At 56.1% G+C, this 26752-nt stretch overlaps 1 protein-coding gene across 1 annotated transcript; it reads left to right on the forward strand.

Moving 5' to 3' along the window:
* On the forward strand, positions 1–26752 carry LOC123033744 (dual oxidase 2-like). The gene is made up of 33 exons (XM_044450501.1): positions 1–148; positions 1237–1320; positions 2684–2848; positions 4362–4549; positions 5051–5252; positions 5776–5942; positions 6571–6634; positions 7861–7957; positions 8081–8171; positions 8464–8566; positions 8937–9118; positions 9551–9714; positions 10434–10552; positions 11414–11551; positions 12481–12594; positions 13376–13578; positions 14479–14664; positions 15565–15790; positions 15942–16035; positions 16605–16784; positions 16921–16940; positions 17051–17120; positions 17989–18167; positions 19070–19300; positions 19453–19552; positions 21982–22031; positions 22138–22265; positions 22522–22675; positions 23198–23430; positions 23930–24088; positions 24495–24650; positions 25416–25544; positions 26119–26752. Exons 1-33 carry the CDS (start codon positions 1–3, stop codon positions 26239–26241), a joined length of 4647 nt encoding a protein of 1548 aa, XP_044306436.1. The 3' UTR covers positions 26242–26752.

Here is a 26752-nt window from a genome sequence, read left to right on the forward strand (position 1 = left end):
ATGGATCCTGCCCCTGACCCAGGAGAAAGCTTCCAGCTGCCGCCCCGGTGCGCTTGCAGCTTCATCCTCAAAGCTTCGTCTCACCCCCATCTGATCCGAAACTTCCTCACATGGCGGCTGCCGCCACGGCCCGTGGAAGACGCTCCAGGTGTGCCGTGTGAAGAAGCCGTTCCTCATCTCTGTCCTAGCATCCCACCAGCCGGCTTCCTGGGATGACACCTTCGGGATCCAGCATTACGAGGCAGCTCCTGCAGTCTCTCTACACAGGAGCGATTAGACACACCTCCACCGTGCGCCTCCCCACACCTTTTATCTAACACAACGCCTCAGATGTTGCAACCCCGCCTTGCAGGGGACGCGCTCCAGTCTGCTGGCAAAAGAGGCCACCCCCTCTTCAAGCCAAGTCTTGGGGAGGCACGGAGACGCTTGAGCAGACTCAACCAGAACTGGCGTCTTGTACGGTTCGCATCAGGACCTGTTCCCTACGAAATGCTTTATTATTAGCATAAGTCTTAGTATTTTCATGCCCTCAGACATGGGCGGTGTGGCCAGCTCTTCCATCTGGTGGTGCACAGAAGGGAAAAGGTGTCCTCCCCCTCTTGAACTATCAGTATCTTGGCCATGAGCAGCACCACTTCAGTAACTAAAGGATAAATCGCGTAACTAAAAGATAAATCGCATGGGATGCCGAATGCATCGAGTGCAGCCAGTCCTGTTGAAAATAATAATGGTCTGCCTAAACACACGGGAACCTGATCCGGATTTTGACCATTTACAGGTAGGGAGGAGAAACCTTCCTCCCCCAGCTGACCCCCCCCCCAGTGAAATTTACCTCCGGTGTAGGAGCTAAAGACGTACCAGCTGCACTGACATCACTGGGGGGAATTTGGGGAGCAAACGCATCTGGGTTGGGAGGCTGGACTCCCCGTCCTGCTCGTGCGTGGGGGTCCTGGCCCTGGCGGGGGCCCAGGGACTTACCCCGCAGCAAAGGACAGGAGTCAGGGTCCGCTCTGTTAATTCCGTGCATGCTTGAACCCCGGCCTGAGCCCTCCTAGGCGAGGGGCTTCTCTGCACTCGGCGGCCACTGCGAGGCGCCTGTTCCACACAGATGCGCTTGAAGCCGCTTCTTCCCACGTGGCCCCCACCCCAGAGGGAAGCGGCTCGCCTTCCTGCGCAGGCTGCCGCATCGCATCGCTGCCCACCTCTCCTCACGCCCTCTCCCCTCCCTCTCCTCAGGTGCCCAGGTGCATATCAACTGGGAAATCCCGCGCTATGACGGCTGGTACAACAACCTCATGCATCACCGGCACAACTCCGCAGGTGAGCAACCCAAGCAGGGCTTCCGCCGGCAGCCCCGCTGCAAGCGCCTCGGTCTCCCCACCCTCTGGGCTTTGCAAAAGGCGGCGAAATGGGGCGTGGCTTCCCACGTCCTGCACACGGAAAAGGATGCAACATTAGAAAAAGCTAAAGGTGATCAAACTGAAGGTGTGGGACCTTAGTCCAGGGGGCCGAATCCAGCGCTCCAGAGGCCCCAGTCCAGCTGTCCTGTGTTCCCCAGAAGGCTATTCGCTCTGCTCTCGGGCTCAGCCCCTTTCCGCTGCAGAACCAGCTTTGGTGAAGTTTTTCCTCCTCTTTCAAAAAGTTGGCTTGACTCTCCAAAGCTTCGTTACTGGCAGGAAGGGCTTCAAGCTACGGTGGGCTGGTATTTTGGGCCTCCAGGCCCAGCCTCCTCTGTCATGCAGCTCCAGAGTTTTTCAGAAACAGAAGGTGGTCCAGGTCCCACAACCTGATTTAAACAGAGCTATAATATAATTCTATTCCCGTCTGGGTGCTAAATGTGGACAGGCGCCTTCAAGACCGCCTCACTCTCCTAGCTTCTTGGAAGGATGAATCTGAGCTCCTCCGCAAGGCCCCCAAGGAGACGTAGGATCTGATCCTGACTTAGCATGCCTTACCATCTGGTCAAAGAGCCTGCTCCAGTAAAGGATGTGGCCAGGACTGGTCTGAATGGGAAGGCTGAGCCCCTGCCCCATGGGCCAGGTACCAGCTTGCCTTGTTTACCAAAGTCGGGCACTACCATGGGCTGGCAAGACTGGCCCACTGGTGTCTTTCTTGCATAAATAGGGTCGCTACCTCCAGTCCCAACGCAGAGACTTTAGCAGGAGGCAAAGGACCTGTCCTTGACACTCCTTGGGGTTCCTTGACTTTGGAGGGAAGTCAAATGAGAAAATGCCTTCAAATAGGCTGGAGGACTGCCTTCTGTAACGGGAGGCACACGGCCACCTTAGGTCACCCATACTGAAGGTCAAGATCGCTTTTCACTGCTGCCGGAGTGCAGGACATGGAATAATCAACTCAGGTTGTGACAACCCAGATTCGGGCTGGACATCAGGAAAAGCTTCCTCACTGTCAGAGCAACACGACAGAGGAACCGGCTGCCTGGAGGGGTGGGGGGCTCCCCCACACTGGAGGCATTCGAGGCGAAAGTGGACGGCCACCTGAGTGGGGTGGTGTGGCTCGGTGTCCTGCAACAGCAGGGCTGGACCCGATGGCCTTCAAGGCCCCTTCCAGCTCTGCTATTCTAGGATTCGGTGGATGTAAGTGCCTCCTACAGGAAGGAAACATGTGTTCCAGTGCAGCGGATGAGTTGGGTCAAGCAGGCCTGTTCATGTCTTTCCACCAGGATCGTTTCTGTCCCGGCTGCTCCATGCTAACTACGCGGATGGCGTGTACCAGGCCCTCCAGGAGCCACGTGTCCCCAGTGCGCGGAGACTCAGCGACGTGGTGGCCCGCGGGGCCTCGGGACTGCCTTCCCAGGGCAACAGGACCGTGCTGGGTGTCTTCTTTGGTAAGCTGGCTGCACCAGTGGGCATGCCTCCCTCTCGCCACACCTGTTCCACCTAGCTGTACCTGGCTACCTTCGGCTCCTTCTCGCCTTCTAGAAGTCCCTCTTGTAGGGCAGCCACTCGGCCTGTTCTTGACGCAACACCATGATGTAACAGGATAAAGGATTTTTGCTTCCTCTCTTCCTCTGCCCTCCCCATTTCTTTGGCCACTTGGTGGCATGTCTCTCGAAAATGTAAGCACCTTTTCTAAAAATACCCAGTATAAACACAGACAACAGATAGTCCTATCCTGGTTCTCCACGGGACTTGTGACGTCCAAGAGATCTTGCGTGTGAGCAGAGATGCAGGTTGAAGAAACGGTTACAATTGGCACGGAAACAAAAGCCCCCTGTTCTCCTTTCTTAGAGCTTTTGTTCCTTCAACTGGATTTGGGCTGGGTGGTCTTCCAGACAGAGGCTCCTTTCAAACAGAGGACTTTCTCTGGCAGCCGTTCCAAGAGAAGACCCCTGTATAAAGCAGGACACACGGACACCCAGTGGCTCCAGTCTGACGCATGCCAATGCATTCACGGAGTGATCCACCTGATTCTTGCTGAGTGTGAAATTTGGTGGTGTGGTTGCGGCACAGAGTGACGGCGTGCCGGTGGGAATATGCGCACGCATGTTAGGTCACGGGATGCTGAGACGTTCGCTCAGGCATTTCCCCCCTTCCCCGCTTCCCCTGGCTTGGCTTACAGGGTCCCGTCGAGGGGCTGCTGGCTTCTTGGGTTGCAGTTCTCAGCCACACCTCCGCCTGCCCCTCTCACAGGCTTCTGCTTCAGCCCTCAGAATGACCCGGCCGCTTCAGTGCCTCTGTCCAGGCATGCCTTGCATTTTCCAGTATAAGTTAAGCAACCCCAATGCACCCTGAAGGCTGCTGGGTATTTCTCCATCCCAGGGCTGCTGCCTCAGGTGTGGAGCTTAATCCCTTCAGGTGTGTTGAAAGAGGCTCCGAATTTCTCAGAAGTCCTCAGATCCTTTCTAGTAAGGGAGCAGGAAGAGAAGCAAACTGGATTGCGGAGCAGCCCAGGGCAGCTTCAGTCAAAGACGGCCCCCAGCTCACCCAGCCCCCATTCCGCTTCTCCGCAGCGCGATCCACAACCCGGCCGCCCCGCGTCCTCTTCCCTCTCCGTGGTCCCTGCCGCGCGTCGGACCGCTGGCCCATCCCCGATCGACACACACTTCCAAAAGTGCTTCCCCCGTCCCTAAGCATGCCGCCCCTTCACAGCCACCCATGGGAAGGCATCTGCGGCGCCTTGAACTGCTCCAGGAAGTTCGGGAAGCACGGAAGGTCCTCTCCCCAGCCCAGGCCAATTCATGTCTGAACCAGCACACCTGAAGCACCCAGAGCGGAGCTCCCCTGCACGGGGTCCAACGCCTGGGGAAGCAGCGCGCGCCACTGTGCGGGTCGGTGTCTCTTCCAGAGGCCCACCGGTAATCCACCCTCCGGCGGGTCTCCCGCCCTGGCCTTTGGCAGGTTTTCACATCCTTGGCGAGATCGTGGAGGCCGACACAGCTGGCTGCCCCGCCGAATTCCTGAACTTGGCTATCCCGCAAGGAGACCCCGTCTTTGACCCCGAGGGCTCCGGCGATGTCGTCCTGCCCTTCCAGCGGGCACAGTGGGCTCCGGGAACGGGGCAGAGCCCCAACAATCCCCGGGTCGAGGTAGGAGCCGCATCTCACCGGGGACAAGGCGAAGGGCCTGCGCCGAAGTGTCCTCGCCGTGGGCAGAGGAGGAAGTTCATGCGCCTCTTTCGGCCCGAGGGCGGGACGGGTGTCACTTCGGAGAAGTTCTTCCTGGCCGCCTTCCAGTGGCAGCGAGGGCCCGGGGCAGAAGTGTGGGGTCGGACATTTCCGCAAAAGCAAGCAGAGGCCAGCGGAAGCTTTCGCTGCCAGGAAGGGAGCTTTAGCGGCGGTGCTGCAGCCTCTCGGCAGGGGGAACATGCAAGAGATGGGAAGCCCCAGACCCGTGGAGGTGGGCGGGTGGGCATGGCCATCGCGGAAACCTTGGAGGGACAGATCTGGCCCAAGAACCTGAGGGGCAAACCCCGAATAAAGCGAATCGCCACCCGCAAAACCCTCAGCCAAGGCGTGCCCCCAGTTCCACCCGTTCAGAGGCTGCGAAGGGACGGGCTCACCCGCTGCCCCTCCGCTCCCTTTCGGCAGGTGAACGGGGTGACGGGGTGGCTTGACGGCAGCGCCATCTATGGCCCGAGCCACTCCTGGAGCGATTCTCTGCGGAGTTTCTCGCAAGGGATGCTGCGCTCGGGAGAAGATCCCGGCTTCCCGAAGCAGACCAAAGCGGGCAGCTTAATGTGGAAGGTGCTGGATCCATCTGCACAACAGGGCGGACCAGAAGGAATCCTGGGTAAGCAAAGCTTCAGGGTGCAGGGCCTCTCTCAGCCGGAGTCAAGCAGTGGGGTAGGGGAGATGGTGGCCTTCCAGGCTGCGCCGTTCCAGGACCTCCGGCCCGTTTTCTGCCCAAAATGCTAGTTGCGGAAGTTCTCAGTGTGCTCCAAAGTGCTTGGCTGTCCAAACAAGGCCACCCCAAAGTGCAGGCAGGCACAGCAGAGTGTCCGGGTGTCCTACATCATAGAGAAAGGCCCCTATTTTGGAGGCCTGTCCTCTGATAAAGCTGTCAGAGGCACGTTTGGGAATTCATTTCTGTTTACTAGTAAGCTACGCTGGATAAAAGGGGACCATATTCTGGCGAGCCCCACCCGCTCCCTGCAGCCCTTTTGTGAGGAACCCGTGGCAAAGCCCCAGTGCACCCGCCACCCAAAAGAGTTGGGCATCGCTCCGTCTCTCCTGTGCATCCGGCCAGGCCGGGCCGGGCCAGGCCTGCCTTCCGAGTCTTCTCACAGCCCTCTTGCACTCCTCTCTTTCCCTAGAGTTCGGAAACGCCAAGGGAAACGCAAACCTGTTTCTGCAAGCCACAGGCATTGTGTGGTTCCGCTACCACAACCACTGGGCGAGGGAGCTTGCCAGGCAGAACCCAGCCTGGTCCGACGAGGATCTCTTCCAACATGCACGCAAGCGGGTGGTCGCCGCTTACCAGGTGAGGGGCCTGAGGCGGGAGGAGCGACTCCTCGGCCGTGGTGGGTCCTCGGCTGCAGGAGCGGGGCTCACGGAAGACCTTGCTCCCGGCGGACTCCCGCTGGGCCGCAGCTCCATGTGCAGCGACTGGGGGCTGCCCTCCGGTCCTGGGCACCTCGGCAGGGGAGAAGCCGGGCTCCAGGTGCCCTGGGCCAGGTTGCTTCCCCCACCAAGCAGCCCTGAACCCTGGCCCAGAAGCAGGCAGAAGGGAGGCAGCTCCTGACCGACCGTGCACTCGCTCCGCTTCCCCACCTTCTGCCTGAAGGGCCGGCCAGAGCCCGAGCTCTCTTCTGGGGGAGAGCATGGCTGTGTCGGGGGGCCTGAGCCACACAGGCCCGCTCCCGTCCCTGCCGCCCCTGAAGGAGCAGGTGGAGGGGCAGCGCTCGCTCAGCATGGGAGAGCTGGGTCCAGCCCAGCCCCCCGAAACCAGCTGCCTCATGGAGGGGTTGGACTGCCACTCCCGCCCTCCCAGGCGGCACGGAGGAGATGGGGGCTGCCACCCCAGGCGTCCAGAGGCCACTGGGTCATGGACACCTGGGCAGGACAGGCGGAGGGTGCTCTGCTTCACAGCCGCCTCTTTGCTTTCCCAGAGCATCACGCTGTATGAATGGCTGCCGGCCTTCCTGGGGAAGGAGAGCACGGCGCCCTACGGAGGTGAGCAGCAGGCTGCCTGTGCTCGGGTGGGAAGCCCTTTGGGGGAGGCGGGGAGGCGGCCCCGGCGGCCGGAAGGATGGAGACCTGCGGGGAGGCATGGCCGGATTCTGGAGCAACAGTGCGCCGCATCTTCCCTTGCGCATCCATGCAGCGAACTGTGCTTCACGCAGGAGCCTTTCCTTGTAGAGGCGTTCCAGCGACCTGATTGCTGCGTTCACCTCCCCCCCCCCCGCAGCCCCCACCAGCCACAGGCCTGTGCTCTCCATCAAGGTGCCTTTGCACCGAGCCCCCCGGGGCTTTGGGCAAGGGTCAAAAGGCCCTTCGGCTCTCGCTGCCCTTCCCCACTGGCCTCATTCGTTGCAAGGAAAAAGCACGATTGTTCTCCCAGGCCTTTCCGAGTATCATTTTGTTTTGTTCTTAGTCCATTGCACCTTTTCTTTAAATGTTTTCTGCTTTTATTTGTGTTATATTTTGCTTTCTATGTTTTTACTGTCCTGGTCTTTTAGGATTAAATCAATAAATAAATCGTTGAGATTAGTTTTTATTTCCCTTTTAAGGCATGGTTCAAAGCTGTAAAATCCTGGGTCTCACTGTGCCGTTATCACCGGTCTAAAAGTTCACAGAACAGCCTTTTTAAAAATGTCATAGATCACTCTGTTTGTCAACTGATTTAAAGTAATAATCCTCCTCTAAAATGAAAATCAAGTGCAAAGCAGTTGAAAATATAGTGCAAAGATTGGAAATATAGTGTAGGCTTTAAAATAACAGTCACTGAAAGACTAAAATTACTGGGGAATGGAAACCTTCACCAGGGCTGGAAAGATCCTACTGAAGGAGCCACAAGACGGGACTGCAAAGGCCTGGAGCCGACCCACGTTCACCTTCTTTCGCATCTTTTGCTTTTCGTTTTGGTCGTGTGTGTCTTTGGGTTGTTTGGCTCGGCTCGGCTTGTGGTTTCCTTGGTCAGGCTGAGAATTTTCCGCCCTCTCCCCTCGTGGGGAGCGCGGGTGCCCTCTCTCTCTTTCCCTCTTCTTTGGGACGAGGCTTTCGTATGCCAAACTGTGTTGCGGGGTTCCATGTCCTTTGCCCGATAAAATGCAGCCTCTCTTTGACCAAGTGCATGGCCCTCTTCAGACATCGCGTCTGTTGGCTCCTGGCTGTGGGAAAGCGGGCGCAGAATGCTCTCTCGCCCCTCTGCCACCCCCTGAGCCGCTTCTGCCCGGCAGGTTACAAGCAGCACGTGGATGCCCGGATCTCCCCTGAGTTTTTGGTGACGTCGGCCCTCTTCCTGGGCAGCATGGTCCCTGCCGGGGTCTACATGCGGTGAGTGTCTCATGCGCGGCAGAGACGCTGGGCCGGGTGGGCCACGGGGGGGGGGGCGCTGGATGGGGCGGTTGGCAGCCGGTGGGCCTCCTGCTCATCCCCTTTGTGCCGCTTTCCTCGCAGGACCCCAGACTGCAACTTCCGGAACGTGACGAGCGCCAATGGCAGCCACTCCACGGCACTCCGGCTGTGCAACAGCTACTGGAACCGAGAGGTGAGGGGGCTCGCTTCCGCAGGGCTAACTCAGGGAGGTTCGGGCACGGTGAGACACCGGCCAGAAGTCCTGCGGCTCCCAGCATTGCCCAGGCAGCCACGGTCCCGCGCTGGACCTGGGTGGCCTCTTCAGCAGGGTTCCTGGGGAGGAGGTTGAGGCCCCACTGGGGGGGTGTCCAAGGACAGGCTGGACGTGCACATGGCAGGCACGTCATGGCGGGAGCACTCCAGACGTTTTGCACCCCTGCTTTATGTTGCTCCTTGTTTCCCCATTGTTTTTCTGTCCTGGCCAGAATTCAAATCTCAAAACAGCAAAAGATATTGATGATCTGCTGCTAGGAATGAGCTCCCAAATCGCTGAGCGAGAAGACAACATTGTGGTTGAAGATCTGAGAGGTATGGGGTGATGTTGCGGGGCTAGCGGGCCACGGCTGGCTCAGGCAGTCTGATCACCCACATTCACGGGCTGTTGTTGAAACATGGGTTATCGTGCTGTCTGAATGCAGCCACACTAACAGACCCAGGAACAATCTGTAACTGATCACCCGACAAGAAAGCACGGGCTCTCCTTCGGAGATGCTTTGGCCTAGCAGGTCCCTCTTGGATGTGGCCGCCTGCTCCTCCAGCTGGTCCTCCCTGGACGAGGCTCCTTCTCAGGTGCGAGAGGCCGGAATGCACCTGTGCCCCGCCATGGACACACCTGGCTGCGCCACACCTTTTGCTCTGCTGCAGGAGCCCCTTTGAGGGTGCGTGTTTTGCTCTCTAGATTACTGGTATGGGACGGTGAAGTACTCCCGCATGGACTTTGTGGCCAACTGGATTCAGCGCGGCCGGGACCTTGGATTATCTACCTACAATAAAGCCAGGGAGTTCTTCAGACTCCTCCCAGCCCGCAAATGGCTGGATATCCAGCACCAGAACCAAACGGTGAGCCCACTTCCAGAGCAGGTGGGGAGGGAAGCAGGAGCCAGGCAGAAGAAAAGCAGCAGCAGCTAGGTCCACCTAGCCCATCACTCGGTGCACATCAGGCAGCAAGCCAGCTGCCCGTGGGATCGCTCAGGCAGGATGGGCGCAGGCCTCCTCTGCCCAAGGTCCTCAGCCATGGGTGTCAGTCTCTGGTTCAGGGACGCGGCTTGCAGCCGCTGATAGGCAGGGCCTGCGTCCGTGAAGCAAATCGCAGGTCCAGGGCTCGCTCACCTCCGCACGAAGGGCTCGGGCAGACGTGCATTCTCAAAAGCCACAAAGCGGTTCATCTCTGGCTGGGGTGGGTGACTCAGGGCAGGACCCAGAACAGGAAATGAGCAGCCCTGCTTCCCTCTTGAATCAACCCAGCAGCCCAGCACGGCTGAGGGACCAGCTCATCCTACTTTTTGCCCCTAGCTTCTCGAGGAAATCGCAGGGCTGTACGGCAACACCGACAACCTGGAGCTGCTGCCTGGGGCCATGTTGGAAGAGAACAGGACGCTCTTCCATGCCATCATTGAGGACCAGTTCCTCCGCCTACGGGATGGAGACCGGTTCTGGTTTGAGAACATCAAGAACGGGTAGGGAGACCATCCACTTCTCGGTAGCGTTCAGAAGTGTGTGGCCTGCGGGGCAGCAGCCGGGCTGGGATTTCTCCCCACTGGCTCCGAGTATCCGAAACTCTCCCAGCCCTCGCCTTCTGGGGTATCCACGAAAAGGGCCGCCATTGAGACACCTGCAAAGTTGTGTCTGCCCGGTTGAACCTGGCCCGGCCCTGGAAGGCCCTTGGCCCCTGCGAAGGACCCAGTGGTGAGCAGTGCGGACAACTCTTCTCTGCTTGAGTCCCTGGGAGGCGGATGCCGGTCACGGTAGACGGCACAGGACCAAAAGGGCCGGCCGTCCAACGGATGCAAGGATGGGTTTCTCTCGTAAACATGCGTGTGTTTGTGGAAATCACATTAAAACATGTTCTGCGAGGACCAGTTTTTGAAAAAATGTGCATTAGATAAAACTGCACAAACATGCATGTATTCAGAAAAACCTTCACAACAATCGTGTGAATTTCCACAGTGCTTTTCCTGGAATGGGGGGATGAAGCAGAATTAATACTGGGGAAATTCTCCAGGGTTGGAACAACCAAATTTAATTCTCAAGGTTTGGGCTCCACTGAACTAAACACTGTGAATATGCTCAGTGTAAGTCTGGGGAAAAATGAGAACCTGGGAGAGCCTGACATGGCCAGACTGGCCCATCAGAGCTGAGGTTCCACTGAGCCCCTTTGCTGACTTCTTGCCCTTAGTTTATTCACTGCTGAAGAGATTGCAGCCATTCGAAACACCACATTCCAGGACGTCCTGGTGGCCGTGACCTCCGCGAAGCCAAGCCAGATCCAAGCCCGTGTGTTTCTCTGGGGAGAGGGTGAGTGGGCCAGTCTGGGCTCTTGACAAGTGCCCTGAAGTCTGAACACAAAGCTTTGCAGCACCTGGAAGGAGCCACTCCGTCCCCTTTGCTCTATTGGCATCATGGGGAGACCTGCCTTCCTCCTCTTCCTCTCCCCATCTATTTTTCCCCCTGCTGCTTTCCCCCAAACTTGTACCCAGGGTGGCTCGCAATGTAGCAAAGGAACAGCGGTAAATTTCAAAACAATACTTGAAAACTAAAATACAAAGCCATAAAGTTGATAAGTATATGACAGGGACCAATGCATATGATATTAAGTTAAACACTATGGAGAAATTAAGCTGATCCCAGTATGGAATGGACCATTCCAATGGCTTCCAGCCGGCTTTGAATGCAAGTCCAGGACAAAGAGGGCCCCAGGCCGCTTCCCCGCTGGCCGTTCTTTCTTGGGCTGCCTGTGCTGTCGGCACTGGGGTCAATTCTGTGCCATCCCTTCCGCCTTGGTGTGCGAGGGGTTTTATTGATTCAGGCCCCGAATGGCAAAACCTCCTGGGCCCATCCTTGTAGCACGGAGTAAATTCCGGACCTGCAACATACCAGCATTCACTCAAGCCCGTAAATACCGATCCCCTGAAACGAAACGGTCGATCTGTCTGCTACAGAGACTGCCTGCCTGTTCTTGCAAAGAACGGCATCTGAGCGAGCTTCGTTCAGCGCAGACCCCGAGCGAGGCCATTGCTGAGGGGCGCTGGGCCGGGGTGCCCCTCGCAACCAGCGTCTTCGCCGGCTCGCGGCCGCTTCTGAGGAACCGCCCCGGGGGAGGGGGCGCAAAGGGCCACGCTGTGCTGACCTGCCGCCGCCTCTTGCCTCCCCTCCCAGACGGCCTGTGTCCCCAGCCGGAGCAGGTGACCGCTCAGCAGCTGCCACCCTGCACGCCGCCCTTCGTCCTGGACTACTTCCAAGGAAGCGCGGCCGGATTCGGGATCCTCATCACAGCGCTCTGCTGCCTGCCCCTCGGTGAGCCTCCGCCAGCCTCGGGTCCCCGGCATCCCAAGGAGCGCTTGGGCTCGGCTCGCGCCCTCGCGGGGCCAGATCGCTGCCCCAGCCTGCGCTTAGGCGTCTCCCATGAGCTCATGCGCCAGAGCGTGAAGCTGCCGTCCTCAGGGATCCGGTGCCCGGGCTGGCTCATACTAGCATTTGGTCTGCACCCGACCAGTGAGAACTGGCTCTCAATCGTGAGACTTGGGAGAGAGAAGCATGTCCCATCAGCAAGCCTGACCATCAATCATCCTGGCTGGGGCTGATGGGACTTATGTCCAAACCATCTGGAAAGGACCGTACTGGGAAAGACCAGCATGTTAATTTCTAAAGTCTGTTTACATATGTGGCTGTACTTTTTTTCACAAACAGACGATACTGCTGTAGCGTACAATTCCACACTTTCCCCTGTGGATGCATTAAAATGCCAGGTATTCATTCCAGGAGAGACTCGGCTGTGCTGAGTCTGCCCACCCCCCCTTCAGCTTGCCTGGGCTGACCCCCCCCCCCTTTTGCCAATGCTGCCCTGTGCCAGTGAGAGGTGGAAAGCCCAGGAAGGTCCTCAGGGGGGTCAGGAGGCTGCCCAGGCACAGCCGGAAGAGCAGAGAGAGAAGCACCCACCTGCATGAAATGTGCATGTGCTAGTTTGCATGTGCAGGTATCAGCATCCCCCCCCCCCGTCTCACCTCCGAGGGATGCAGCCCCATCTTAGTTTTTTCACCTTTTGCCTCTCGGGGGGCAGAGATGGACAGGCGAGGAGGAGAAATAGAAAGGCGAGGAGTTCTGGGCTCGGCAGCAGGCCGCTTGCAAGCCTCGGCGGGTGCCCAGCAAGGCCGACTTCTGCCGGACGACCCTGGCTGCTGTGCCTCCACCTGCCGTCTAGAATGGTCTCGTTGGTGTCTCTGCAGTGAGCTTGTTCGTCGCCTGGATTGTCGCTGCTTTCCGGAGGAGATCTTTCAACAAGCTGAAGAAGAAGCAAAACCAGAGTGACCAAACAGTAGTTTCTGCAGAGGGAATCGAAGGTGAGGCACACCCCAAACTATCTGCCCCCCACGCCAAATGCCGCGGGCAAGGCAAGCATCAGGAGATGCAAATTGCTTGGAGAATCTTGTTCTATAAACAGTCAAAATTATGATGTGCTTCCCCATGTCCTTGCTTTGCCGCTGTCAAAAAAAATATGGGTCGCCGCATCAAAACAACCTTTGGAAAAAGCATTGAAATTTTGACAGCTGGCTGCCAGACATTTGTGGTCTCAGGGACAGCCCACCTTAAATAGGCCTCGGGAAAAGGTGGACAAGTGAGAGGTACCTAAGAAGAGACAAGTAAAAAACTAAAGGATTAACCCCAGAGGGCCTATTCATCTGCCCAGAAAGAAGCTAAACAAAACACTTTCTGGTTTCTGGTTAATAAGATACCAGAAACACACCTGGTGGCAATAGTTTGCTATTCTAAAACGATCATGTGGTTTCCCCATCAACCGTCTATATATTTTCCCCTTTGCGGTCTATTTCCCATTAACAAAAGGCAATGTTTACCTCCCTAAGCAAAGCCGTGATCCCATGCCCAGCTACCCACCCATTTGCCTAAAGAATCCAGGATTGGCACATCGAATGTGCCGGCCGGACAGCCTGCCCAAAGCCTGACTCCAGTCTGGTGTGTTTTCTTCCCCGCTGCGGTTGAGGGCAGGTTCTTCTGTGCCTCCAGGTGGACTTTCTGTGGCACAAGCTGTTCAGGATTCAAAGCCTGGTGACCCCATTCTCAGTTCTCAGCTTCTACTCAGCTGACTTGTCTCTTTTTCCCCAGCCTTTGAATGGCTGGACCCCAAGACGGCCAGCTCCCCCGTCTACCTTCAGCTGCTCGAAGACAAGGTGATCAAAGTGCTGGACAGCAAGCTGGCCGTCCTCCGAAGCATCACCCTGAAGAGCCACGAGCGCGTGGAGACCCTCCTGTCCAACAACAAGGGCAGCAAGACCTTGCTGCTGAAGATCCCCAAAGAGTACGACGTGGTACGTGGTGTGGCGTGCCGATTCACTCAGTCACAGACTGGACATGTTGACGTCCTGCTCAGGGCTAACAGGAGGGGCGCTCCCTGCCTGGGCTCCGCTCCCTGACCTCCAAATGCAGGGGCTTCTAGACATGGCCCTGAAATGGCTCGGATGGGACCAGGTGGTCCGCTGCTGCCAGTGTTGTTATGTGCTGCAAAACTGCCTCTAACTTGGCAACTCTGTGAATGAGTCCACAGAACGCGCTGTCCTTGGTAGTCCCGCTCAGCTCTGCCTGGGCAGGCAGGGAGCGGCGTGGACACTTGGAGCAGTCGGGGAGTCACGCAGACCTCGCTGTTAGCGCACCGGCTGCAAGGCCCGAGCCTCGCGAGATACAGGAGCAAACCTTCAGGTCAGGGTCTGCGCACCGAAACCAGTGCCCATTTTCAAACACTCTTTATGAGTATTAGCAGCAATCCTATATCTGAATGGCAAACTCGCTTTTTCTGTATGGGTCTTTGTGTTGTCAAAATGACGCTATCCGTGCACAAGGAGAAAGAATCGGCAAGCTCGGGAGAGCCTCAGGGTTTGCAGAAGTACAAAAAGCAGGCAGGATCCAAGCGAGGAGAAATTCCCAAATCGCTCGGTGACGGACAAGCATTCCCAGGGGGCACCGAAGACTGGCTGGCTGCCGAGCACGGGGGCAGGAGCGGAGTGGAGCGCCGGGGAGAGGGCCTGGCTGGCTGCACCCTTGCACAGAAGCACCACGCTGCTCTTGCAGCCTGTCCCACCTGTGTTGCTGGCTTGGGGCACAGGGCGAACGAGGGGCTGCACGGGGAGGGAGGGAGGGAGGGAGGGAGGGAAGGCCTCGGGCTCATGCGGGCTGCCCCACCTGAGGGCATCACCACCTTGCCGCCTCTCCAGGTGCTGCAGTTCCACGGGGAGGGGGAGCGCAAGGACTTCCTCCGGCAACTGACGGCCTACCTGGGAAACTACGGGTTGTCCCTCCACGTGTCCGAGATGAGCGAGCAGCAGCTGCTGAAGAAGGCGGTGACCAAGCAGCAGAGGAAGGACATCCTGGAGACTTTCTTCAGGCACTCCTTTGCTCAGGTACGGAAGGCGCTTCCTTGTGCAGGGATAATCACGAGCGTTGTTATTAAAAGCATCTTTATCCCAGAGAAGTTCCACAAGATAGGAGCTTCCCACAGGCCGATGAGCTAGAAAGACACAACGTAAAAAGGACAGGGAGGGACAGGACGGGATGGGATGGGACAGGAAAAAATAGGCTGAACAATCCTTTATAGCCGCAACTGTGGCCCATGGGCTGGGGGGTCCCCACCCTGTTTCCTCTCTGATATTGCAAAATGGCCTCAACAAGCAAGAAGGGGTGGAAAGACTGTGGTCTGCCTGCAAAAACATGACATAAATAGACACCTGCACTTCCGGGTCATCCTCCTCCTCCTCCTTCCTCATTCTCCCGTTGCGAGGAGTGGTTGCTTTTATTTGTTGGAACTTCCTTGCTTTTTCTTGTGTCTAATACCAAGTTGGTGGGTTACGTAACATTTGGATAATTCCGTAGAAGTTCTGAGCTGTTGCGACACAGAGCGAAGACACCTTGAGAAGTATGGTTTTGTTTTTTTGTTTTTTTTGGATGTATAGCCTGCCTTTTTCCTACAAAGGGCTCAAGGCAGCTTACATCATTCTGCTCCTCCATCTTATCCCCACAACAACAACCCTGTGAGGTGGGTTGGGCTGAGAGTCTGTGATTGGCCCAGAGTCACCCAGCTGGCTCCATGGCTGAGCGGGGACTCGAACCCAGGTCGCCTGAGTCCCAGTCCCACGCTCTTAACCATGACACCACACTGGCTCTCAATTATGTTTGAGCTAATATTGGCAGGGGAGGGCAGAGAGAGGGAGGGAGGGAGGGAGTTGTCTCAGGTGTGTTTCGATCGCCCAGCTCCAGGCTCAGGGCTGCGCTTCCTGGAGCCTAACCTGGCCTTCCCTTTCCAGGTTCTCAACATTGACAAATTAGATGCCGGAGAGCTCAGCTTGGAGACTTCCCAGAAGGCCAAGGAAGCCCTGAAGTGCGAGCTGAGCAGGCAGGAATTCGCAGAGGCGCTGAGCCTCAAGCCGCAGTCCGTATTCGTGGACTCCATGTTCTCGCTTGCGGACAAAGACGGCAATGGGTATCTCTCCTTCCGGGAGTTTCTGGACATCCTGGTGGTCTTTATGAAAGGTAAAATATTCATACTGCTGACTGCTAAGCACTCAGGGGAGGGAGAGATCAAAATCTGGAGGCCTAAATTCAGCACTAGAAAAGAGGCCAAAAATTTAATACCAGAACAAAATAAGAATGTGTGGGTTGCCCTTTCCTGTCCCTTGTCCAGGATCTCCCCAGGAGAAGTCCAAACTGATGTTTGCAATGTATGACATAGACGGGAATGGCTTCCTTTCCAAAGAAGAATTCTTCAGGATGCTGAGGTATCTCCTGTGGCTTTAGCCATGGGACAGTCTCCCTGCAGCTTCTGGGCCAGATTGCTTGGTGGAGGTTGCTGGCACTTCTGGAGAACTTCCCAGTCTCTGGCATAAGTGCAGCAGGGCGACATCAAGCTGCTTTGTCAGCGGAAGGTTGTCGTCCGTTTTGTTGCTTCTGGTTTCAAGCCAGATCTTTGTTTTCTTCACCATCCCTTTAGCTGAATGTTATTCCTAACAGTAGCTAAGACGGTGGGAGGAGGCCTTTGACCCTTGGAGAACAGGAGTGGTGGCACTGCACAAAACTGGGAAGCCAACCAGCAATCGGCGGCCAGAAGGCAGTGGGCCAGAGGAAGGGTGTGACCACGTGGGAAGCCACGGTGGTCAGAGAGAGAACCGGGGCCTGGGCTTCAGCACGCCTGTTTTCAAGGACCTCTGGCCTGTGGCTTCCTAGTTCGAGGAGGCGCAAAGCAGGCATCAGGTCTCCAGGCTGCCTCGCCACACGTGGCCCTTGGGCTTGTGGCAGCGGCTGGCGCCCACCCTGCCTGCTCGGCTCATCCTCCTCTCCTGTGCTCCAGGTCCTTCATCGAGATCTCCAACAACTGCCTCTCGCGGGACCAGACGGAGAAGGTCATCGACTCCTTGTTCAAGGAGTCGGGCTTCCAAGATAAGGAGGAGCTCACCTGGGAGGACTTCCACTACATGCTGCGGGACCACGACAACGAGCTCCGTTGCACCCAGCTGTGCGTGAGAGGTCAGTGGGACCGCCGCAGAGGCCGGGCAGGGCGCCGGAGGGCCGTGTGCTCGCACGAGGGGATGGCCAGGCTGGGAAAGACGGGTGCGGAAGCAGGCTGGGGACTTCAGCTTCTGCCTACCTTTTCCAAGACTGCCGAGGGGAACAGGATTCGGGAATGGTGGACCTCGGCTCAGAGAAGCCAGTCCAAGAAGAGAGCCCCTTTCCTTCGCCAATCCCAAGCTCTTGGTGGTGACAGTAGACGTGATTTTTCTTTTCTGTCTCCCAAAGGAGTTTCGAACCAATTCAAGCAAAGCGATAACAACCGTGTCTCCTTCATAAGCAAGGACAGAGAAAACAAGTAAGCCGCTCCCCTTGCATGCCACCCTCCCAGGGGTTCAGCTAACCTCAAATGCCCAGCAGCGTCATGAAAAGGAGTTTCTGCTCACGTGGAGGGAGCAGAGCAGACCAGCTTTGTTCCTCTCATGAGGACGTGGACTGTGCAAAATCCAATTCTTTCTCACCTGCGATGGGTTGACACCTTCTTGAAAAAGTGGTGGAACCAAAGGCCCAGGTCAAGCGCATTATTTCCTAGTGGTGTTGTGGATCCCCTCCTTCTCTGGAGAGTGATTATCTGTTCCCTTACAGCTTGTTCCTTAACCGGGAAGTGCCCCCAATTCTGGGTGGGCCTATACCATCTGGAGAAAGCCCAGGGTCAGACCTGCGCAAGAGGCTAGGAAAGAAGTAAGTGCTTAATGCGTTTCCCATGCATATGAACATCACGTTCACATCATCTCTGCACTGAAAGCCAGAAGAACACAGGGTAAGGCTTTCCTTGGACCAAGGGGCCAGGCACAGATCCCGAAAAGCTGCATGTGCTCGAGTTCTTTGGAAGAATAGTTGGATCAAACATTTTCCCTTGCCACCATCCCCTGATTTTCCAGGGTTTTGAATTGTGTGAAGCTGATGGGCCGCCCTCCAAGTGGAGATACTTCTGGGGCACATGGGGTCAGTGTTGGCTCCTAAGCTCTGAAATTTTCTCCCACAGGGAAAGTCCGGTTTGTCTCCCACATTATTCGGCTATTTATATGCAGGGAAGATTCAGGCACTGGTGAATTGAATTTTACTGCTACGGATGTTTTGGCTCTCGGCCTGTGATAACTCTGATCCCTGTCTTCCCCCCTTTCTCCCCTCTTTTAAACGCTCGTCTGGACCATTCCCCATCACAGACCATCCTTCCTTCAACCGCATCTGTACACGGAAGCCCGGAGAGAGAGGTACCAGCGGAGCAAAGTCCACCAGAGGATCCAGCAATTCAAGCGCTTCATCGAGAATTATCGGCGCCACATCATCTGTGTGGTCATTTTCTCGGCCATCACAGTCGGGGTCTTTGTGGAGAGAGCTTACTGTGAGTTCCCGGTCTACTTAGGTCCACCGAAAGAGCCGCTGGGCCCGAGACCAGGCCTGACCACCTTGGGCCGGAGCTCCACATCCTCACACAATGGGGACGGAGGCGTGCCTGTCTCCAGGAGAGGTGGCAGGTGGCAGCCACGGCTCAGGAGGCCACGTATGTATCTGCTTGCAGCACCAACTAACGCCCGACTAAAAGCCAGAGCCTTCCGCTGCTGCAAGTAGAGCTTATTAATGGTTAACAAGGGAAGTTTGATTCTAAACTTCCCGGACCTGCTTTTATAGTGGCCGCATAGTGACTCGGACCTGTAGGGGCTGGTCAAAGCTTTTTGCTCCAACGCTGCTGCAGAAAAACAGGTGGGGACCATGTGGCAGGCCAGAAAGCTTCCCTGGCTGGCGTCCTCCTGGCGTTCTGGACAACGGCACCCGCCATGCTGGCTCTTGGCCGTGCTGCTGCGGGGCTGATGGGAAGAGAGGTCGAAAATATCTGGAGGCTGCCAGCCTGGGCTGGGCTGCCCTTTCCTCAGACTGTTGTAAAGCTCCCGTTTGCCATCATCCCCAGCTAGGAAGGCCGAGGGTTCAGGAAGACGGGAGCTGCAGTCCAGTGGATGTGCAGGCCCAGTTTGGTCTCCTTTGCAGTAAAGCCAGAGGCTGAACGCCCCCAGGATGGTCCCAATCCCACCCCACCGGCTCAGAGGAAAACCCCTCCAGATGTGCCCGTGCGCCTCTGTGCCCTCACAGCGCCTCTGGGGACATTTGCCGTTGTCTTGCGTGGCAGTGCGTGTTCCTGGGGGAGTTGGGCTGGGCTTGTGTGGCGCCGGAGCATGGCAAAGAGGCGAGAGGGAAGCACGCAACACGCCCCGTCCTTCCGGCTGCCAACCCGCTCTGCTCCGACCCTAGATTATGGCTTTGCCTCGCCGCCCTCGGGAATCGCAGACACGACCTTCGTCGGCATCATCATCTCCCGCGGGGCGGGGGCCAGCATCTCCTTCATGTACTCCTTCATCCTGCTCACTATGTGCCGGAACCTCATCACGTTCCTGCGGGAAACCTTTTTCAACCGCTACATCCCCTTCGACTCCGCCGTGGACTTCCACCGTTGGATCGCCACCGCAGCCTTGATTTTCTCAGGTAGGCTCGGCGCACCTGCGCAGCGCATGCCTCTACTTCAGCGCCGGCGAGCTGCCATGGCTTCTTGGACAGAAGGTGGCTCGTCTGTTGCTCCTGAGGAGCACTGCTGGTCTGCGTGCCGGCATTTGTTCCCATGTCTTTGCATCCCACAGTGCTGCATACCTTGGGCCATGTCGTGAATGTCTACATCTTCTCCATCACCCCGCTCAGCATCCTCGCCTGCGTCTTCTCCAGCATTTTCTTCGATGATGGGTAAGTGCTGGCTGGGAGTTGTTTTATCGAAACTAAAACCTCAGTGTTCAGGTTTTATTGCAGTGTTGGCACTTTGCGATAAATAAGTGGGTTTTGGGCTGCAGTTTGGGCACTCGGTCTCTAAAATGTTCACCATCACTGAGTACGGGTTAGAAAAAGGAGGCGTCCTGGCAGGGTTTTGATACTTGGAATGTGTTCTGAATGGGCAGAAATGCTGAGCTGGGCAGAACAACCTACTCAAGAAAGGCTTTTTCAAAATCACCCTCTTTTCAATGGAGCTTTGCCCCTATATTAGGGTTAGGGTGTGCACCAGGGTAGGGTTAGGGTTAGGAAAACGGGGTGTCCTGGCATGATTCTGATGGCTGGAATGTGTTTAGAATGGGCAGAAAGGATGAGCTGGGCAGAAAAAGATACTCAAGGAAGGCTTTTTCAAAATCACCCTCTTTTCAGTGGAGCTGTACCCCCATATTAGGGTTAGGGATGTGCACCAGGGTAGGGTTAGGGTTAGGAAAACGAGGTGTCCTGGCAGGTTTCTGATGGCTGGAACGTGTTTAGAATGGGCAGAAAGGATGAGCTGGGCAGAAAGAGCTACTCAAGGAAGGGTTTTTCAAAATCACCCTCTTTTCAGTGGAGCTGTACCCCCATATTAGGGTTAGGGATGTGCACCAGGGTAGGGTTAGGGTTAGGAAAACGAGGTGTCCTGGCAGGTTTCTGATGGCTGGAACGTGTTTAGAATGGGCAGAAAGGATGAGCTGGGCAGAAAGAGCTACTCAAGGAAGGGTTTTTCAAAATCACCCTCTTTTCAGTGGAGCTTTACCCCTATGTTAGGGTTTGGGAAGTGCACCAGGGTAGGGTTAGGGTTAGGAAAACGAGGTGTCCTGGCACGATTCTGATGGGTGGGATGTGTTTAGAATGGGCCGAAAGGATGACCTGGGCAGAAAAAGCTACTCAAGGAAGGCTTTTTCAAAATCACCCTCTTTTCAGTGGAGCTTTACCCCTATATTAGGGTTAGGGATGTGCACCAGGGTAGGATTAGGGTTAGGAAAACGAGGTGTCCTGGCACGATTCTTATGCCTGGAATGTGTTTAGAATGGGCAGAAAGGATGAGCTGGGCAGAAAGAGCTACTCAAGGAAGGCTTTTTCAAAATCACCCTCTTTTCATGGAGCTTTACCCCTATATTAGGGTTAGGGGAGTGCACCAGGGTAGGGTTGGGTTAGGAAAACGAGGTGTCCTGGCATGATTCTGATGGCTGGAATGTGTTTAGAGCGGGCAAAAAGGATGAGCTGGGCAGAAAATCTACTCAAGGAAGGCTTTTTCAAAATCACCCTCTTTTCAGTGGAACTTTACCCCTATATTAGGGTTAGGGATGTGCACCAGGGTAGGGTTAGGGTTAGGAAAACGAGGTGTCCTGGCATGATTCTGATGGCTGGAATGTGTTTAGAGTGGGCAGAAAGGATGAGCTGGGCAGAAAAAGCTACTCAAGGAAGGCTTTTTCAAAATCACCCTCTTTTCAGTGGAGCTTTACCCCTAAATTAGGGTTAGGGATGTGCACCAGGGTAGGGTTAGGGTTAGGAAAACGGGGTGTCCTGGCACGATTCTGATGGCTGGAATGTGTTTCGAATGGGCCGAAAGGATGAGCTGGGCAGAAAAAGCTACTCAAGGAAGGCTTTTTCAAAATCACCCACTTTTCAATGGAGCTTTACTCTAAATCAGGGTTGGGGGTGTGCCCCAGGGTAGTGTTAGGGTTAGGAAAACGAGGTCTCCTGGCATGATTCTGATGGCTGGAATGTGTTTAGAGTGGGCAGAAAGGATGAGCGGGGCAGAAAAAGCTACTCAAGGAAGGCTTTTTCAAAATCACCCCCTTTTCAGTGGAGCTTTACCCCTATATTAGGGTTAGGGGGGTGCACCAGGGTAGGGTTAGGGTTAGGAAAACGAGGTGTCCGGGCACGATTCTTATGGCTGGAATGTGTTTAGAATGGGCAGAAAGGATGAGCTGGGCAGAAAAAGCTACTCAAGGAAGGCTTTTTCAAAATCACCCTCTTTTCAATGGGGCTTTACCCTAAATCAGGGTTGGGGGTGTGCCCCAGGGTAGGGTTAGGGTTAGGAAAACGAGGTGTCCTGGCATGGTTCTGATGGCTGGAATGTGTTTAGAGTGGGCAGAAAGGATGAGCTGTGCAGAAAAAGCTACTCAAGGAAGGCTTTTTCAAAATCGCACTCTTTGCAGTGGAACTTGACCCCTATATTAGGGTTAGGGGTGTGCACCAGGGCAGGGTCCTAGAGCTTTGTGGGGCTGGGTGAAAACAGCCAATACACCTGTTGCCACAAGTCCACAGTGAGCAATTCACTCTGCATCGCTCTCTTCTAAGTGGCTTAGTTCCGTCGAGAATTTCCAATTCACCCCTCTTTTGTGTGTCTGCTTTCTTTTCAGGTCCCAGATTCCTCCCAAGTATTACTGGTGGTTTTTCGAGACAGTCCCCGGTAAGGCCAGATGCCGGCTGTCGGGGGTGCGGGGAGGAGCAAGACCCCCCCCGAGGGCCCTGCTCCTCGCCGTGTGCTGAGACTTACCCCCCTCTGTCATTCGCAGGCATGACGGGGGTGCTGCTCTTGGTCGTCCTTGCCATCATTTACGTCTTCGCAACTCACTATTTCCGGCGCATTAGCTTCCAGGGATTTTGGATCACCCACCACCTTTATGTGGTCCTCTATATCTTGGTAAGAGGCTTGGAAGCTCTGCCTCTCCTCTCCTCTCCTCTCCTCTCCTCTCCTCTCCTCTCCTCTCCTCCTTGTGCCAGGGCGCAACTGAGCTCGCATCGCATGGGGTTCCTGCGACAGACACTTGCAGCTGATGCAAAGACCAAAGGTGGTGGGGGGGGGGGGTCGTCCGGCCACGTCAGCCCAGCCACGGAGGGAGCGGTTTCTTTTTCGCTCAGGTTAGCCTGGCTGAGGCCTTGGCTTATGTGCCCTCCAGGTCATCATCCATGGCAGCTTCGGCTTGATCCAGCAGCCCCGCTTCTACATCCATTTCATCGTCCCGGCCCTCTTCTATGTAGCGGACAAGCTCATCAGCCTGAGCAGGAAGAAAGTGGAAATCAGCGTGATAAAGGCCGAGCTGCTCCCTTCAGGTACGGGATCAGCACCTGCTGGCGGGAAGCACCTCCTCCCCGGGCCTGTCCTCCACCGGTGGCCCCTTCCCTTCCTTTCTCTCTCCTCCCTCTCTTCCTTTATCCCTCCTTCCATCCCTCCTGTCTTTCTGCCCTTCCTCCCTCTCCCCTCCTCTCTCTCTCCCCTCCCTCCCTCCCATCCTCTCAGTTGTCCCTCCTTTCTTCTCTGCCTTCCCTTTTCTGCCCTGCCGCTGCTCTCCCCATCCCTCTTTCCCCTTCCTTCCTTCCTTCCTTCCTTCCTTCCTTCCTTCCTTCCTTCCTTCCTTCCCTCCCTCTTCCTTCCGTCCAGCTTTCTCTCTCCATTCCTTCCTCACTTTCCGGCCTCCCCCCGCAACTCCCCCTCTCCGCCACGCTTCCATCCCCTCCCCCCTCGCCTTCCTCCTCCCTGTGCTTCCTCTCTCCTGCACAGCCACCCTTCTCGCGGGCACTGCCGCGTCCGCGCCTGGCGTGTGCCGCTCAGCCAGCCCCTCTCCTTTGGCTCAGGTGTCACCAACCTCCAGTTCCAGAAGCCCCCAGACTTTGACTACAGGTCTGGGCAGTGGGTGCGGATCGCCTGCCTGTCCCTAGGGACCACCGAGTACCACCCCTTCACCCTGACCTCCGCCCCTCACGAGGACGCTCTGAGCCTGCACATCCGAGCCGCCGGGCCTTGGACGACGCGGCTGCGGGAGCTCTACTCTCCTGAAAGCATCGCAGAAATGGGCAGGTACCCCAAGGTAAAGGCGGCTTTCGCTGTGTGTCTGGACACATCTGCTTGGCTAAAGCAGCGGCACGAAAGGGCGTTCAGTAGAAGACTGGGGCCCCCAGGAAGAACGCTTGCATTGCGTCCCCCAGATACGCAAAGGCTCTTTGTTGTGGGGGTGAGAGAACCAGGCTTGGGGACCCCTCTTGGGCCTCCCCAGGTGCCCCCCCATTACCGGCCATTTGGTGGTTCCCTGGCTGTGCTGCAGCATCCCCCCCCACCCCCGTTCTGAAAGGAGGAAATGTCTGTCAGACTAAAAGGAGCTCCTCTTTGGGAGTGGTTTCGTGGTTCCACCCCTTTTGCCTTTGGCCGCACCCCCAAACCTTCAGCCCACCCACCCACGGAGAGTGGCCCCCAAAGCGCCTCCGCAGCAGAGCTCCACCCTGGGCGGCAGGAGCAGCTCTCCCTGGTCAGGTGCCGCGTGATCCAGCCCATCTAAGCCGGGGGGGGCGGTCGCCTCTGTCTCCTTGCAGCTCTACCTGGATGGACCTTTTGGAGAAGGGCACCAGGAGTGGAACAAGTTTGAAGTGTCGGTGCTGGTGGGAGGGGGCATCGGCGTGACCCCGTTTGCCTCCATCCTCAAGGATCTAGTCTTCAAGTCCTCCGTCGGCTCCCGGATCCTGTGTAAGAAGGTGAGGATGCAAGAAGGGTGAAGTGGCCATTCCCCAATCCCTTACCAGCCACGGTTTGCTTGCTTGCTTGCTTGCTTGTTTATAAAATTTGTATGCCGTCCAATTACTTGTGTCTCTGGACAGCTCACAACATAAATAAATTGACAACCCCCTCGGTTAGTGGGTGCTAACTCTGCAGCGGTGGCTGATGGTGGTAGAACCACTCCAGATCCACTCCAGATTGCAGTTGGAACTGTTGGAACTTTGGGTGGGAGACTGGAAGATGGCGATGTTTTTAAAGGCTAAGGTTTTTAATCAGTTACTCTGACCAAACGTTTGGTAAAAGGCTTGAAACCAGTATTAGTCATGCTTAGAGCAGATGCACTGGAATCAGTGGGGCATTTCACCCATTTCTTCTTGTCCCCAGATCTATTTCATATGGGTGACCCGGACGCAGCGGCAGTTTGAGTGGATGGCAGACATAATCCGTGAGGTGGAGGAGAACGACCAGCAGGACCTGGTCTCCGTCCACATCTACATCACGCAGCTGGCCGAGAAGTTTGACTTGCGCACAACTATGCTGGTGAGCTCCCCAGCCTGGCTGTCCGGAGACGTCGCTCTGCTTCACCCCTGAACAGAATCTGCCCTGGGCTTCAGCCCCAAACGTGAACGGGAGGACGCAGCTTGGAGCAGTGCACCCAGAATCCTGAGCTCTTGGGAACGCCGTTTGAGAAAAGAGCGCACTTTAGAAAAAGTGCGCATATGGTGGAAATGCACATTTTCATGCTCCAGGCAGTGCAGGAAATTGTGCATTTGGGGGCATGCCTTTAAAAATGTGCACGGAAAGGCATTCTTCCCCGTTTGGACAACCAAGTTTTAAAGCCACATAATAGAGGAGAAAATGAATCAGATCAGAGCTCAAGGAGTTGAAGGCTCAAAGAACCTCAAAGAGCTCAGATTTTGCTGGTTCTCAAGCCCCTGATGCCCCACGCCCTACTTTTCCTGGGGCACAGATCAGATCAGAGACTCTGATCTCTCAGGCACCTCCCTGTATTTTCAGCTCTTATTTAAAACTTCAGAAATAATTACAAAGAGATTGAATTTTTGTAACTGGTTCATCAGCCCAGGGAAGACAAAGGTTCTGGGAATGATGCACAAGTATTAAAGCCAGTGTAATGGGATGGCTCTAAACCTAGGTTTAAATCTAGACTGAAATTAAATTAAATTAAAATCTGGATTTAAATGTAAATCCATGTCTAATCTTGGGTCACAATCAGGAAGTTCCCAGTTCAAACCTTGTCCACACCTCCTGAGCTCACTAAGGGACTGCTGCCTTCTCTTTTCCCAGTACATCTGTGAGCGGCACTTCCAGAGGGTCCTCAACCAGAGCTTGTTCACAGGCCTGCGCTCCATCACCCACTTCGGACGGCCACCCTTCCTCCCCTTCTTCTGCTCCTTGCAGGAGGTCCATCCTGAGGTCAGTGCCAGGGATAGGTAGGCGGACGGTCATGTCCTCGGTACAATCATAGCAGCCGGTGTGTTTGGAGAGCAGAGGCTGGTGTGCTTGTGGTTTTACGTGGGACTGGAGAAGCTGCGTGCGCGTTTGTGCAGAGACCGAAGGAAGCGGCCCCATCCCAGCCCAAACTCTTCGCCCACCAGGCCCTTCCTCTTTGGCTCGGACCAGCAGTGGCCCTCCAGGACCCAAGCAGAGGCTTCCCCATCACCAGCTTTTCAGCTGGAAATGCCAAGGGCTGAGCTTGAGGCCTCTGCCCGCAAACCTGGGATCTGCCGCCGATCCCGGTCCCATCCCGGCAGGAGGCGGCGAGCTCCCAAGCCAAGTCTTGCAATGGGCAGCCTGTGCTGCCACCTGTGGAGTGCATTGCTCGGAGCCCCGGCGGCGTCGCAGGGCAGCGGGGGGCTCTAAGGCAGGGGTGCAGAACCGTCCTGGTGGCTTGTGGGAATGACCCGGGAGGCAGAGCTGGCCTTGCGGGTGGGGTGGGAGAGTCCGTGTGCTTGGCTCTCCCTTGCATCCTCTGGTGTGTTGGTTTCAGGTGAAGAAGATTGGCGTATTCAGCTGTGGCCCCCCAGGAATGACTAAGAACGTGGAGAAAGCGTGTCAGAAGATCAACAAGCGTGATCAGACCCACTTTATACATCACTATGAGAACTTTTAGCTCTTTTGCAGTCTCTGCCTCTTGACTGGCAGGAGTTGCTGGATGAGAAGTCATATTCCTACCTTTTGCACTCTGAAGAGAGCTGTGCTGTTTGTCCCTTCCAAGACTCTTAAGACCATCAAGCCTGGGAACTCCTTGATGCTTGGCCATGCACCAAGGAGTAAGGGACACGCCAGCGCCTGGAACGCGTCTGGACTCACATTTGCAAACAAAGAAATAGCTGGTGCGACCCCTCCGGACCACCACCGCCACCATCACTTGCTCTGCACGGAAAGTGTTAAGCAGCTTGAAGCAGAGAGAACCCTGGCAATGGCAGAGTTTGGGAAGGGCTCCCCCGGTGGCCTGGTTTGCACAATAGTCACACAGCACCCCGTCATTTCGGTAATTATCTGTGTCGCCTGCAGGTTGCTTTATTTTATGCTTTATGAACCTGGTGGGGGTACCTTCCCGACCACCCCAGAAACCTAGAGCAAGCCATGGATGGTCTGGAAGGCGCCTTGCCAGCCACCTT

The sequence above is a fragment of the Varanus komodoensis genome, unplaced genomic scaffold (genome assembly GCF_004798865.1).
Source record: "Varanus komodoensis strain SLA01 unplaced genomic scaffold, ASM479886v1 scaffold67, whole genome shotgun sequence".
NCBI classification, from domain to species: domain Eukaryota; kingdom Metazoa; phylum Chordata; class Lepidosauria; order Squamata; family Varanidae; genus Varanus; species Varanus komodoensis.

Bases quoted from the DNA above. Each gene is read 5' to 3' on its own strand.
- LOC123033744 (XM_044450501.1), top strand. From the start codon at position 1: ATGGATCCTGCCCCTGACCCAGGAGAAAGCTTCCAGCTGCCGCCCCGG. The intron at 16,036-16,604 runs GTATCTCCTGTG...CCTGTGCTCCAG, and splicing joins GAATTCTTCAGGATGCTGAG to GTCCTTCATCGAGATCTCCA. The intron at 25,545-26,118 runs GTCAGTGCCAGG...TGTTGGTTTCAG, and splicing joins TGCAGGAGGTCCATCCTGAG to GTGAAGAAGATTGGCGTATT.